The 16,278-nt window shown below is 42.3% G+C and overlaps 1 protein-coding gene across 3 annotated transcripts in view; it reads left to right on the plus strand.

The window, feature by feature from the left end:
- Nucleotides 1-16,278, plus strand: part of podn (podocan) — a 60,623-nt gene that overhangs the window by 18,356 nt on the left and 25,989 nt on the right. For all 3 annotated transcript variants that reach the window (XM_078561223.1, XM_078561221.1, XM_078561222.1), the window contains one exon: nucleotides 10,530-10,594. In XM_078561223.1, the coding sequence (XP_078417349.1) occupies nucleotides 10,530-10,594 (65 nt within the window). The remainder of the gene's footprint in view (nucleotides 1-10,529; nucleotides 10,595-16,278) is intronic.

Genomic DNA, 16,278 nt, shown 5'->3' on the forward strand with positions numbered 1-16,278 from the left:
ACACTACCCTGAGGAACACCTGCAGCGATACCCTGGAACTGAGATGATTGACATCCAACAACCAACAGCCAGCAACCTTTGCCCTTTGATAGAATGGATGCAGAGCGAATGTTTCCTCTTGTGGGGTAAAGCATAACTAGAGGCCACCAATATAAAATAGTTATCAAGAAATCCAATAAGGACTTCAGAAGAAACTCCTTTACACAAAGAGTGGTGAGAATGTGGAACTTGCTACCACAGAGAGTGGTTGAATTTAGATCCTGTGTCATTCTATGCTTCTCCTCTTTTCTAAGAGGAAGCACTTACACTCTATCAGACCACAGGTTCAAGCTATACACCATCAAATAAATGTATTCAAATTTAATATGTAAGCAAACTTGATAGGAAAATGAACAGTATTAAGTGCAAACTATATACTTATAGTAATTACAAACATTGCTATTCTCAAAAGATCAAACAATGAAGAGACTGATGTTCCACCATGTGCATGCTGGCAGTGCTAGTGAATTTTACTCAACACATTTGACACTGAGTGCCCCCAGGGGAGACTTTCTCAAATTTTACATTGTCCTTTTATTTGAATGCAGCTGTTGAGTCACAAATTGGAAGCACAGAGGTTTGAATTTTCTGGGCAGGAGCAATATGTGTTGGCACAGAAGTGGCTGTATTTCCTGTTGACACTCTGGTCTCTGTTCACATGAGACAAATGAGGCCCAACCAAAGTCCTCTGACTCAGAGATGAGAATACTATCACCAGCCAAAAGGCTTGCTTGCTTTACTGCCAGTTAATTATCCTTGAAGCACAGTCAGTGTTCTGTAGGTAGATGCAGCAGCCAGTTTGAATCACAAGGTCCAACAAAGATGATTTTTGACAGAGTTGATTGAGGAAAGAGTGATGTTCAAGCCACCAGGACAATTCCCCTGTTCTTCTTTCAACGCCTTTAATAGCTCATTTTTAAAAAGAGCTACAGCTCTGCAAAACCCTGGTTAGATCACACATAGAGTACTGTGAGCAGTTCTGGGCACCACATCTTAGGAAGGATATATTGGTCTTGCAGGGAGAGCAGCATATTTACCAGATTGATACCTGGATTCTAAGGGTTAAATTATGAGAACAAATTGGGGTTTATTTCTCAGAACTTAGAAAGTTAAGGGGTGATTTGATCAACGTTTGGAAAGTATTACAGAGAACAGATAGGGTAGATAGAGAGAAACTATTTCCACTGATTGAGGAGGCTAGGACTAGGGTAATAGTCTAACATTTAGAGCCAATCCTTTCAGGAGTGAAATTAGGAAACACTTCTACACACAAAGGGTTGGTGAAGTTTGGAATTCTCTTTCACAAATGGCAATTGATCAATCGTTAATTTTAAATCTGAGATTGATGGATTTTTGCTAACCAAATTATTAAGAGATATGGGACAATGGCAGGAATTTGGAATTAGGTCACAGACCATCCAGGATCCAACTGAATGGTGGAACAGGCCGAGGGACTAAATGGCCTACTCCTGTTCCTATTTTCCTACAGCACATCCAACAAAGCAGCATTGCCTCAGCACTGCAATGCCAGCCTAGATTATCTGCACAGATTTTTAGTGAGGTTTAAATCTACAATCTCCTCACTCAGCGGCACAATTGCCACCAATTAAGTCAAGCTGACACAAACTTGGAAATCTGATGTCTGTTCACCGATCACCCTTTGCTGATCTTGGCTCCTGCTCTAGCAATGGCTCAATTTTAAAGTTCTTACCTTTGACTCCTCCATGGCTTCACCCTTCCCGATCTCTGTAACCTCCTCGAGCCCTACAACACTCCAAGATTCCTGCAGCTCTCCAATTCTTACATATCTCTGATTTTAACTGCTCCCTGATTGGTGGCTGTACCTTCAGATGCTTAGCCCTAGCCCTAAAATCCCCTCACTAAATTTCTCTGACTCGTTACCCATCTCTCCTCCTTAATTCACTCCCATAATACCATCTCTTTGACCAAGCTTTTGGCCATCTGTCCGAATATCGCTTTATGTCATTCAGTGCCAAATTTTGTCTGCTAAATTTCCTGTGAAGCACTTTGGGGGATTTTTATTACATTAAAGTTGCTATGTACATGCAAGTTGTTATTATTATCTATCAATGCTCTATGTCACACCTGTCATGTGTATAAGAACCTATATCACGACGTTCCAAGACCCATTATTGAACAGTAAACAAGTTGAAGTTGTGATCTATATAGAGTTAGTTGGTTAGGGGGATAGGGTGGTGTTGCTGCTACCATGGGACTTTCTCCTGAAATAGGGAGAGGAAAAATCAGTTAATATTCCCACTTCTGAGCGCTATTCAGTAACTCTTGCTAGAAACTGTATGTACATGAATGATTAGTGAGGGTAGCTTTTGGGTCTAGTTGTGAAGCCTCCACAATCATTTAGCCACAATCAACCAAAACTACTGCCTAAGTTCACAAATGAAGGTTGGTCGTTTAGGCAAAGAACTGAAAAGTGCCCAGTCGCAGCAGGGAAAGACATCAATCCCTTCTGAAGAACAAAGCACACACCTACTAGATGCAGCAGCTTTGTCGCTGACAGCAGTTGTAATGGAAGCAAGTATTTACCATGGTGAATGAAATGGTAAAATGGTTCCCCTGGGCCTGGGAGTTACTATTCTTTTTAAATGGCCAGCTACATGTGAAGTAAGAGGGGCTAAAATTGGTTCAATTCAGATTCCTTTCTGAATATCCAAACTGAGATTCACTTCAGATTTTTATGGTATATTATTAAGGACATAACAGCAGGTGTAGCCAAAGATAGGTACAAACAAGGAAAGCTGCCTGACAGTTTTGAATCAGAAAGAGCACAGAAATTACACAGAAAAATTGTGCTGACAGCGAAGTCAAAAATTTCCCAAAGACCAATGAATGTTTTAACGTTTCTGATATAGTAAATGATAGTTACTCTGCATTTGAATTTGTGTAAAAATATCAATTATGATTCATGTTAAGGATAGCTACCATCTGCAGCAAGAAAAGTAATATGTGAGGTGTGCTTGGAGAGCTAGGAGACATGAGTGCCATTTCTGAAAACTATAATTTAAGGAATGAAATTGAGATTCCTGATTTAGTAGCAGGCAGAGGCTCCAGTACCAATACATGCCTCGATGTCAAGAAATGGATTGTTGGCGCTAGCTGTCTGTAAAGTTAAGGCAAATTTTGCAAAGAAAGATGCCATAAGCTAAAGCAGGTCCATTTATCAGATGACTTTTGAAAGCCAATCAACTGAAAGTGCAGCAATGAGGGCTTTCCCTTTGGAAAGAGGATCATCCAGAAAACAGAGGGATTTTAAAGCCCACTCTTGAATCACCTTTTTGAAATGGGCACTGAGTAATTGGAACACTTCTCAGGTGTTCCAATACATTATTGGGAGACTTTTATTGGGAGATCCTTGAATTTGAGTAGAATGTGGGATCTTGATAAAATTAGCACACAGGTGTGTACAATCTCAACTATTCAAATCACCAGCAACCTGAACTGTGAGATACTGTGGACATTAGGGCCTGAATTCTACCCTCGGGTTGCGCCCGAAGTTGATGCGGCCTGAAGCAGATCCAAAACCCACTCCTGGCCGAGTTCGCGCTGTGAACGCGATCTTACGCTGGGTGGCCAGTTAACACACCAAGATGCAGCACCCGCAGACGAAAGTTGAAGGCACCTTGAGCACAACAGGGGTGTGTCACAGGTGACATTTTTTGCATTAATTACTTTGATGCTTGTGTTAGGGATGGACAATTGGTTTGTTCTATGTTTGTTCATATGAAGTAACATAAACATTTATTTGACTTAAATGGGCTGAGTTGGCTGGATGGTATGAATAGGTGCCAGATGCAGAACAGGCTTGTAAAAGTATGGCATTGTGTGGTGCTGGTGTAATTTGTTGGGTTCTCATTTATTGACTGTTAGCAAAGGAGCCATTGGCTTGACGAGGCTTCGATGCCTTGGATGCCTAGTAGAAGGTTCGCTGGATCAAAGCATCCCTGGTGTCCCTGTCTCCATGAAGGTTCCTCTACTTTGAGGTCCTCACCCTGCATCTCCCCAAGCTCTTCCTCTGAGACATCACTTGAGTCATCCTCCATGGGCTGTGGAGCTGCCTCCCTTTTCTCAGCCTCCGTGGGTCCCCCTTGACAAAGCCAAGTTGTGAAAGGTGTAGCATGCAAGTACTATGAGGGAGACACACTCTGGAGGACACTGCAATGCTCCCCCTGACTGGTCCAGGCATCTGAAATGCATCTTCAGCAGCATGATGGTCCCCTCCACCACTGCACTTGTGGAGGCATGACTACTGTTGTATCTCTCCTTGGCCTCAGTTCTTGGGTAACAGAGTGTGGTCATCAGTCACCTCTTCAAGCGATAGCCCTTGTCACCCAGGATCCGTCCATCCACTGCAGCCTTGGTATTTGTGAGTACCTCAAGACGTAAGCATCACGTGAGCTCCCAGGGTAACGGGCACAAACTTGGAGAATCTGTGTCCTGTGGTCACAAATGATCTGAACATTCATTGAGTGGAACCACCTTCAGTTTATGAAAGCCCCAGGCTCACCTGCTGGTGCCTTGATGTGAGTGCAATCTATTACACCCAGGACACGTGGGAACCTAGTCATCACAGCAAAGCCTTGTGCTGTCTCCACCTGGCTCGCCTCATCTGTCCAGAAGTGGATGAACGTGCGGACGTGTCTAAAGATAGCATCAGCCCCAAGTCTGATGCAACTGTGTGCAGCTGATTGGAAAACGCCGCACAGATCCCCCACTGAGCCCTGAAAAGAACCAGAGGCACAGAATTTGAGGGCCACTGTGACCTTCAAAGCCACCGGCATGGGTATCTGCCCACGCAGTTGCAGGTTCTGGACCTATCATGTGACTTATTGCTGTCACTGTGCCTGTCCCTGGAGAGGCGGAGTCTTCTGCGGCACTGGACGTTGGACATCTGGAGGTAGTTGGAGCGCTGCCTGAATGCTCCAGCCACTGGGTAGTGGCACCTTCACTCTGCCCTCCTGCCTTGGCCTCCCTGCTGGCCCTGTACCCGTTGAACCCGTGCCTCTCCTCTTAAAGGTCTGTCCCTGGGACACTGCCCACACCCACCTGGTCTCCTCTCCCTCCTGCCCCTCTCTTCCTCTTCACAGGAAGTTCCACCAGTGGAATACACTATCCCCATTAGATGGAATGCAGAGGAGCAGTGCCTTGAAAATGAAGGAGCACGGTGCTGCAATACTCAGGGGAACCTTCCAGGGAAGATGAGGACCTGAGATGCTGAAAGGCAGGCTTGACAATCAAACAAGATACCAAGAAACTCTGGGACAACTCTCTGTACCCACGCAGCAAAGAACTGGCAATGACAGAGAAAGTGCTGCTGCTCCGGGGGGCCTTTTCCCTCACCCGTGGATGCGGAAATGATTAACACGTGAATTCCGCCCACCTGTTTTGCCAGTGCAACAAGCTAAAAATCACATGGGCAACGTAAAATCACTGTCAATGGGCTTTTTAATGACCTTAATTGGCCCTTTAATTGTCAGCGGGCGCTGCTCCAACTCCCGTGCGCGCCCGCCAACCTCAACGTTGCACATGTGCATGATGACGTCGGGATGCACGCCCGATATCTTTTTTATGCAATTTACATGCCAGCCCTGGAACACAAGATTCAGGCCTAGGTGTTGAATAGACGTCAGTGGCTGATGGTACAAGTGACACACGTGAAACACAGAAGCTCACATTGTGCCAATTAACCCATAGTCTTATAATCAATATCAGAAAGGAACAGAAAATATTTTTTCATTCACATCCTATTACTTTCTGTCTTTATAGTGTTGAGAAAAGAGCCAAGGTTAATTGTCTAAGGCACAACCAAAGTTGAAAAGAATTAGAGAGAAAATAAGCAGTGGTCAGATGTTGCCAATTTTTTGGTGCTAAAAGTCTGTAAATTGTAGAAGGAATAGGACAGTAAAGGAGATAAGGGGCCCACATTTTTAAATTACTGGAGATAAATGAGTTAGACTAGGAGATGATATGACAAGTAACACAGTGAAGATATTAGAAAGAGGTTGAACATATAGGATAACATATTTGGAACTTAGGAGGAACAAGAAAGGATTAATTGCCCTAGTAATTTTGATAAAGTAAAGAAACATGAAAATGACACAGTCACATGAGCTGGGACATGTTTATGAATTGTGTAAAATTTATTTATTTATTTAATAAAACCTTCAGGAAACCTCCTCCCGCCCGTGGATGAGGTTTCATGAAAAACACAAGGGCCGCTTGGGCTCTTCGCCTGCCCGATAACCTTAAGGTTGGACGGGCAGTGTTGAGAATTAGTTTAATTGGTTTATTAATGGCCTTAACAGGCCTTTGACAGTTTGGCAGGCATGCAGCCGCCTCCAGCGCACGTTCACCGAGCAAAAGATCTGAATGACACGCGGTGACGTCGAGATGCATGCCCAATGTCACCGCGCATCATTTTACACGTCGGTGTGTCAGGCCTGCCCCTGCACGCCGATGTGAAAATTCTCCCCATAAGAAGCTGGAGGAAAGCTTGATACAGAAAGATTGGAGGTTATAAAGCGACAAGCTTTTCTATAAGTGAGAATTAAAACACCAAACAGAGTTAATGCACATATTATCTTTTCGAACTGGCACCACAAACAGGATATATCTGCTCTCCAGATTGCTGGAGGGTCTGTGTTCCTTTCTCACAACCAGCCAAATTCTCCTTTTCACTGATTTCAGATATCTGGCTTCTATTCTTATTAGTATTGTCATGGTTACAAGGGAGACTGACACGTAAATTTTGAACACTGACAGTTCAAGACAGTCATAAAATTTTAGTAGCCCGCTCCACCTAAAATTTACCACAAGTTTTTAATTCCTTTTATCTATCCTTGAAATGATATGTTCAGGTTATGAATGAACTCTTGGGGGTATGACTGGACTTGGATGATAGCACACAATAAGCAACAATAAGTCGACAACTCATTTTACATTCTGCCCAACATTCTTTTCCAATGGCCTGTTTTGCATTACCTCCAAAAACCAATATCTCCTCCTGTAGCTCCAGTTCCATTTAGGGTTACCACCTATCCACCTGCGCAGTCTATTTTTTTAAATGGATGTTTGTCAAATGTAAACTGGACCCTAAAAATATATTTTTAAAAACTAAATTCTGTTTTTTTTCTCATGATATGGAAATGGAGCCATTTAAGTTATTAATTTGTTATTAACCTCTGAATGTTAAATAATTCCCACTCTACGCTAAAGGATTGATGTCAGGATAAACCACATCACTTAGGGTACTTACCCTTAAATTAAAGTTCCTCTTTGAAGGTCCTGCACAAATACAAGGCCACAAGGTTAGCACTTTATCATGTTCAAATTCTTGTCAGTTCACACCATGTCTAATTTTGTGTGCATTGTTTTTTATAGTTTGAGATTTATTTTGCCTAGGAAGAATTACAGGTTAATTTATACTGAGCTGTTAGACTACAATAGGTTAACGTCCCATAAAACATAAGCATCAAGTAATGTTTATTAAGCCTGTTAGCAGGAGCCAGACAGAATGTTTATATTGCGTTTCTTGCATACCCTATCAGTTTTGAGATAATGGAATTTGTTGGTATATTTTATGGACATTCATACTTATAATGTTACAATGACTGCCCTTCACTGAGCACATTGTTGACCAAGCCACATAGGTGCCATAGCAGGGGGCAGGTTCCTGATTTAAGGTGGTTTCCATTGGCAACGCAGTAATCTAATCCTTAACACAGAGAGTTAAAGGGGGAATCAGAGGTTAAATTTTAGGTTTCTCTTCTAAATGGAAAAGAAGGCAGTCTGAAATAAGTTTAGATTTGAAAACAGGCTTTCTTTACAGTTCAGGGGAAAGCTGAAAGAATTCCATGTTGAGCTTAGTGCTAGTCAGTAAAGTAAATATATTGCATTAACAGTGATAGGGTGATGTACTTGTTCCTTCACAGTTAATGAGGCGTTATAAATAGAATGAGATTCACTTCAAACTTCATTCTACTTGTTCATATATTACATTTAAAATGAAGCAGTTTGTAGGTTTGCAATTGGTCTTATCTCACAAGGAAATAATCAGTCTACCTCCCAGAGAAGTAGGAGAAATATGCAGTATCCAGTACACATAATAAGGGATGTTAATATAATGACCTTGGTTCATGCTATCAGGCGATGGTGAGATTAGCTCCTGATTATAGGACATGTGGAGTCCATTCATGAGAGTGGCCAGTGACACTGAACCCAAGAGAATATCAATTGGAGATGTAAAATTTTTAACAATTACGTTATTTACCTTTCCCCTCTTTAGATATCCCCAAAAAGCCCAGTAACATGGCTGTGGTGACTAGTAGACAACCTTTTCCATGCTTTCTCCCCATTCTTCTGTATGTCATTCTTCCAAACTACCCAAAACACACCATTGTTGCTGAGCCCCTCCAGTTTCCCTCCTTTCCACTTGACATCTGCTTATAATGGCACAGTTCAATAAAAAGTGGATTAATCATCCCAGAATTGCACTAAGTGCAGCAGCGGGTGTGAAAAAAGATGCTTTAGGTGCCGGCCACAATGGCAGGTTTTCGTGCTCTATTGTCTCACCTCATCGATTGTGCAGCCACAGGAAACATGCTGTCTTGCTGGTGGGCAGCCTCTGAATTGCCCACCACACTGTTATTTCACCATTTCCTCACTCCGGGCACTATATCTAAACTGCAGCCGCACACACAATTCTCAATGCTTGCAGCCCAGGACTGCTCCAGTGAAGACATGGCCCTGAAAGCCAAGAAGAGTTCAGTGACCCATCACTGGAATGCCTTTTGGAGGCGCCCCGTGATGTCACCCACCCTGGCCGCAAAAGGTCCAGCAATCTCACCACTCCGGATTGGGTGGCGGTGGCAGTGATGGTCAGTGCCAATGCTGCACAGAAGAGGTTGGCCATCCAGTGCAGAACGAGGATGAATAATTTCATCTGTGCCGCCAGGGTAAGGCAACCATCTCATCACTCTAAACTCACACACTCACAAGGCCATCACACATTCACTGGCATCTCACTCACTGCCAGCTCAAGGGACATTACCCTCACTCTCTCACATACACCTTCACATCTCCACCTGGCCTCATCTCCTCTGGATACCGCCTCCTCAGCCCTCACCATCTTGAGGCCACTTGCACAGATCAACTTGTGCCTGCCCACACACCCTGGGATACCCGCTTTCCCCAGTACAGCCCTCACCCTGCAGCCTCTTCTCTTGCCTGAGGCCACTTCTCCCCCTTACCCAAGCAAGCCTTAGCCCTGCAGCTGCTGAAAAGCCACCCCTGCCTTATGGCTGGTCTGGTAAGCAGAGACCTGCCCTTGAGCCCCCCCTAAAAGTGATGTGGTTCTGCCTGCGAAGCCTGGTACTGATGACCGTGGGTGCTGCCCGAAGCCAGGTCGGCAAACAAATCTTGAAGTCCCAAGCGAAGTGCAGCTTGCGAGGTGCACATCGCTTATGTTCTGTTGTGAAACACGCCCATGTGCCTGGATGATCCAGGGTGGGGGGATGATTCTGGCGAGCAGGGCCTATAATAAGATGCTAAAGTATTGAAATTAGGTTCCCAACGTGCATTGGGTGATGCGAACTATCGCAAACTTGTTTAACAACGGCTTAAAACCGATTTTTGGTTTTCTTGCCACATTGTCCACTCACACCACTAACACGCCTGCCACCAACAGGAGCAGAAAATTCCACCCATTGGTTTTTATTATTTTAGCCATGGCATTACAGTCTTGAGGCAAACATGTCAGAACAGATGATTGTGTCCTTTACTATAGCAGAAATCATGATGATGATTCCATCAATGCAGAGCAGTTGGGAACTTTATCTAATGACATTGCAATATTAGTGTGCAGCATTTTATTATGACTAAAGTAGCAATATCTATTTGTACACAAAAGGGATAAGAATAGAATAACTGAGTCTCATTTTCATCCCAATGATAAGCAACATGATCACATTTTTGTAATAAATGATTCTATTGCATCCAAATATTCCATTTGCCATGCTGTTGCTCCCTGTATTTTCACTGTGTTGAAATCAGTTCTCCTCACACCATCTCCTGATTTTCTTTTGAAGATCTGAAGATGTTTAATTCCTTCTCTTGCAAAATTTCCCCTACTTTTGGAATCTGCATATGGTTAAAATCCATGCCTGCTCATTATTCTTCATTTTCAGATACCAAATATTAGACTTGTATTTGGAACCACCCTACTGAGAAAGCCTTCTAAGATCACTGAATAAAAGGATGTTTAGTATTACTGTCTACTCTTAATAGTTTATTTCACGCAAAAACCTGAATTGTTCGTAAAATTGAATTAAGAAAAGGAAATAATACAATAAAATAGAAATTTACTGTTTCCAAATTAAATTATCCAATGTTATGGATTAAGCAATGTTAATGTTGAAGGCTGATGATTGAATTTTCCATTGTTTGACTTTTTAAAGGGCTTCCAGATGATGCATTTTGTTCTCTTGAGAACTTGTTGTATTTATACCTGGCGAACAATAAGGTAAAAGATTTTAATTATTTCAGACAGTTTCATGAGATTATCTGAATATGATATATCTAAATTACAAGCCAAACAAAAGTAAATTATAACATTGTCCTTTGCATCAGAAGTAAATCTAGCCCATGGACAAAATCCTCTTCTATCTGTTGGCTATGAATGCCCTGAAAGAAATGAATTTGGAAGTGTCACAACCAAGTTCAAAGGACTGCACGACCACTGCATGAAACTGTCCATAATTTCGCACTATATGGCTTTAAAATAACAATCTCATCCTGTTTAAGAATTTTGCCTTGCATTTTCTAAATCTGTAGTGCCTGGACTGGGAGTGCTTGGTGGTGGCACAAAAGTAGAAAGAGTTGAGTTCTAAATCATTGATATCTGCCATTTTTGAAGAACTGTAAAATTTATCAAATGTTATCATTTAATATTATCTCTGCACCATCCAGAACTCAGCACAGCTACTTTTCAGAATATAAAATGACAGAGAGAATATAAGTTGTATTTCTTTAATTCTTTGCCATATTTCTATTAATATGAATGTTAAAAAATGTTAATCAGATATATTACTCATCAATTTGTTCAACATTAATTTTGCATTGATAGTTTTAAATAATTTATAAAATTAAAATGAGCTAATTTGTATTTTCAACTGCATGAAATACTCCTCCACTCATTTCCAGAACAATTTTAATTAATATGATGGAGTATGGAGTGTTGGCACATTGGTCTCCACCTATAATTCACCCACACCTCTGATCTCAGTTACATTGTTGTGGGATTGTTGAGTAGATGCCAGAGGCTTCTACCCAGGGAGGAGATATCAGCAGCAGAATGATCACTATATCCTTCCTGTCAGGTTGTGTATAACACTATTGAAATGGATTTGGATGTAGGTTGGCCAGATGCCACGGTTGGTGTTGTGGTCTGAGGAGACCAGAGCAAAAGGGAGAAAAATACATGCTGTCACCAAACAAAAGAGAATGCATATAGTTATCAGGGCTGTATCTGCCCATAATTTCTAACTTTAATCCTCACTAACAGGTTTTTCAAGATAAAATGGACAAAATCTTCAACAGAGGTGAAAGCTACATCACGTAAAGACATGGGAGGTATTAAAGGGCCATCTGTGCTTATAATAATTCAGATTAAGTATAGTCGGTACAATAGTAAAATGTAAATGTTCTTATATTATATCTAAATTAATTTTTACATTACAAATAAAATACTCAATGACAAGCTAATAAATATGGATCTTATTCTGCTGGTAAGCAGATTGTCTTTGGATGAGACGTTAAACTGAGATGCTGTCTTCCCATTCCCATTCCAGTGCTCCGGGTGGACATGAAAGATCTTCTGGGACAGTTCAAAGAAGGGCAGAAAGTTCTTCCACTGTCCTATTCCTCCCTTGACCAGTACCTCAAAGCATGGACTACTTGATCTATCTTTTCATTGATTCTTGTGCGATCTTGGTGTATTTGGTGTACAATGGCTACTGTGTTTCCCTACATAACAGCCATTTAAATTATATATGAGAAGATCCTGAGTAATGTGACAAGGTGGTATATAAATACAAATCTCTTTTACCCAACTCACTTGGCCTTGCACTACAGCTGAATTATTTAGTTCCACTCACTCACAAATTCTGTATTTATGGATTACCCTTGAATGGCCTCTATTTATGCCATAAAATGATCTCATGAGCCACTGTAAAACAGCTTTCAGCAAACAGAATTAAATAAACCAGCAGGTGGGACTATTTGGGGTCTAAAATTGCTGCACACTATAGTGAATGAGTTTATTCACTTGATTTTGCCAACATCATTCCACTTACTTGAAAAGGATTCGCTGGTAAAACAAAGATCAGAAGTGATTTCAAGGTGGCACATTGGCGCAGTGCCACAGTGGTGGGACATGGGTTCAACCTTGTGGTCCTCCACATACTGAACACCTGATCTCAACTGTTCTGTCGCATGGTGATGTCATGTGGTAACCATGCATCCCCACAGCAGTAGGGATGGGAAATTAGACATCCCTTGCCACCGCTTACACACACACCCCCTATCTACCAGCTGTAACCTCTGGGATTTGTTCTCCACACTGTCCAGAGAGCTTTTATGGCTCAGTGAAACTGCAAGGGGAAGGGAAAAACATTGAACAAGAACTACTGGAAATTATAATTGTTTCAAAATGTTGAAAGAGCTTCAGTTTCATGGCATAAACAGAACACATGGCAGGTGACCAAGGAGTATAGAAAATATTCCACAATGTCTTGACCATAAAATGATTCATTTATAACTTTTCCAGAGGGTTCTCCTGTGGTTGGATTATCAGGAATACTTTTCCAAATTCACTGTTCACTCAGTGCATCTCTGCTATATATTTGATGCCATTTAGAAATACTTCCACATTGTGATTATACCAATGCAGCATAAGCCAACAAGAATTTTAAATTTGCATCTTTTGTAGATATTTCAGTTTTATATAGACAATTTTTTTCAGACTCTTTGGTCCAGATTTTCTTGCCCTCGACTGTTTTGGATTGGAGACGAGGGGGATTTAAAAATGACGGATCGGACCTGATTATGGGATTCCCACCCCCATTCCCAGCACCCCCAATTTTCAATGGCATGGGATAAAGGTGTGGGTAGAGAGCTCGCGACCTGCACTCCCAACCTGGCCAGTTCCTTTGCAGGGTTGAAATTTCCTAGCTCTCTGCAACTTCCATGGAGTCGGGCCAGCTTCTCCATGACTTATGCCCTTCAGAGGAGTCAGGAACCATAGCCTGGATTCGGGAACCTTTTGAAAGGTAATGTCAAAAGATCTTACCCATACCCTCATGGACCCTCCATGCCAACCCACGCTCCCTCCCACTACCCATGGCCCCCATACCCTCCATGCCAACTCATGGCACTTCCATGCCAATTCACCCAGCATATGTTCTGTACCGAATCAATTAACCATGTAGTAACAATGGTACGTGTGGAATTGCTTAAAAACATCCATCCATAATTTTCTTTGAATAAACTGCTGTTGCTACAACCCTATAAAAGTGCCAATCAACCAGACTTTTAAAATACCAATACAAAAGCTATAAGCACTTGACACCTCTTTATCTTGTGCAAATAAACATTGAACCAATGACAAAAGACATCACAGAAAAATATAACTTATTATAGCATCATAAAACTGGCAATCAGGCAAAGTTTTCCCTTCTCCCCAGCTGTGTCAACAACATAATATCTTTTAAGGAAGCTTGGGTCCTCAGCCAAGCCTCATTATGCATGCTTGACTGAGAGACCAGACTCCCATAAAAGATTTTACTTTGTTGACACAATTGGGAGAAAGGAAAATTTTGCCTGATTGATAGCTTATGAGGTCATAATGAACTGTTTTTCTCTAATCTCTTTTGTTAATGGCTCAATGTTAATTGTACTGATAAAGAGGTGCCAAGTTGTTATAACTTCTGTTATTCATACTTTAAAGGTCTGGTTAATTGACACTTTTATAGGGCTGTAGCTTTCATACCCAGAAGACATGAAGGAAAATATGTATATCATCCTGGCTGCTTTATATAATAATTATTTTTTAAATGGACAAAGGCTTTACACTGACTGAAGCCTGGCTAGTTACGACTCACACAAAATGAATTTCTCGCCTTGAGAAAACAGCAGGGACCTCATTATCTCTAAAGAGGCGTCAATGCTCCCTGTGACTGCAGAAACCAAGGAAATGCACAAAGACCCTTTACATTTCTAAGGCAGAGCTCTGGCCAATGGAGACAATGGGTAGAATTTTGCCCTTGATGGGTGGGCGGGCCCCACCGGCTTGGCGGAGGGTGGGCAGCCGATCACCGCCACTTTGAGTGGGCAGGTTAATTAAGGCCCGCCCAGAGGGCCACCCAACGGGAAGCGCTATGCACTTCCTGTGCGGGGGGGAGGGATTCCCCAACTGTCAAAGTGTGCTCTTTCACTCATGCGCGCAAAAGAGTGCACATCTCCCTGAGATTAAGTGCTGTCTCAGGGAGAGCGCTGAAAGTGTTATAATCTTAAAAAATAGAAAAATAAAAAAATTATTAACATGCCCCCCTCATGTGATAATGTCACACAAGATGGGACATGTTAATAAATAGCGCATAAAGTTTATTAAAGTTTTATAAAACAGACATGAAACCTCATCTCGCCAGTGGATGAGGTTTCATCTTTTTCAGAAGACAACTGGGGCTCCTAGCCTGCCCGCCAGCCTTAAGGTTGGACGGGCAGGGCCTTTAATTGGCTTAATTATCCTGTCAATGGCCTCAATTGGCCATTGACAGGTCGGCGGGCAGACAGTTGATTTCGCTGTCCCCCCACCTTCCTGAATATTTAAATGGAGCGGGATGACGTTGGGGGTTCCCCCCAACATCATCCTGCGTCATTTTCGCATCGGCAAGTAGGCCCCGCCTCCAACTCATCGATGGAAAAATTCTGGCCAATATGTCTCCATGGTCAAAGGGACCCTGAAATCTCTGTTAATCTTATAATTGGGTGAAATGTTAACCTTCACAAGAATCCAGATTAGGAACGTATATCCTTTGTCCAAACCAAGGGGAAAAAGTGAGAGTTATTTCACATGACTCCCCCCACCCCCACTCCCAAAGCTGCTAGAACCTGAAAGGCAGTCTGTCATCTTCCGTCAACCAAAACAGCAGCAGAACCAGATCTCTGTCCAGGTTTAAATTTCATGGCTCTCATCTAGATTGTTCTATACTGGAATGTCTGAACCACTGTACCCATGCCTACTGCAAGACTGTTTCAACTCTACATGCTTCTCCCATTGTGGAAGTCAGCGCTACTGGAAAAGTGGATCACCCCGTACCAGCTTCAGCTGGCTTACTCTCTGAAGGAATACACCCTTGGACCTTTGATTCTGGGCTCTGGACTCATGTGAAACAATAATTCTTATTTTGTCTGTGGTCTTTGCCCTGTACCTCTTTCTTTCCCTTATCCCTCTGTTATTGTGTGAATATACCAGGGTTACTTAACGACACCCCCTCCTCGTATTTTGAGTGTGTGTAAAGTAAACTAACCTTCTGATCCTACCTTCTCTCTCGAATTTGCTGTGTGGTTATTGTTAGAGGATTGGATCACTCCAAAACTGAGGGTTTGGGGAAAATACGCCACCAGTTGTAAAGGGGCAAAATCAAAAATCAAAAAACACCTTTATGTTTACAGATGGGTAGTGAGGGGAGAAATCAGCGCTTTACAAATTGGCCCCTCTCCTGTCTGTAACATAGCAACAGCAGTTTTTTTTTTTAAAGAAAATTTTGAGTGGGTGATTTTTTAAAAGCAGTTCCACACATGCCTTTATTACTATAGGGTCCATTGGTTCTGTACAGAATGTATAATGGGTGAATGGGCATGGAAGTGCCATGAGTTGGCATGGAGAGTATGGGGGTGCCATTGGGGGCTGGGGACATGAGTTTGCATATATGTGGCATGGGGAGTGGGTGAGGGTGAAAAGGAGTGTGAGGTGTGAAGGCTAGAGGACTTAAAATATAAACAAATAACTGAGACCAAGCCCCAGGGAATTGATGTGGGCCTTTTAATCAGCCCGCCTCAACACTTGGGCCATCCTGTGACTGCCTCTGACCTACATCCATGGGCTACGGGCCTGACTCCACCCTGCACCTGCTCCCCAGAATGAAA

This window comes from Cetorhinus maximus, chromosome 17, assembly GCF_964194155.1.
Source record: "Cetorhinus maximus chromosome 17, sCetMax3.hap1.1, whole genome shotgun sequence".
Taxonomy (NCBI): domain Eukaryota; kingdom Metazoa; phylum Chordata; class Chondrichthyes; order Lamniformes; family Cetorhinidae; genus Cetorhinus; species Cetorhinus maximus.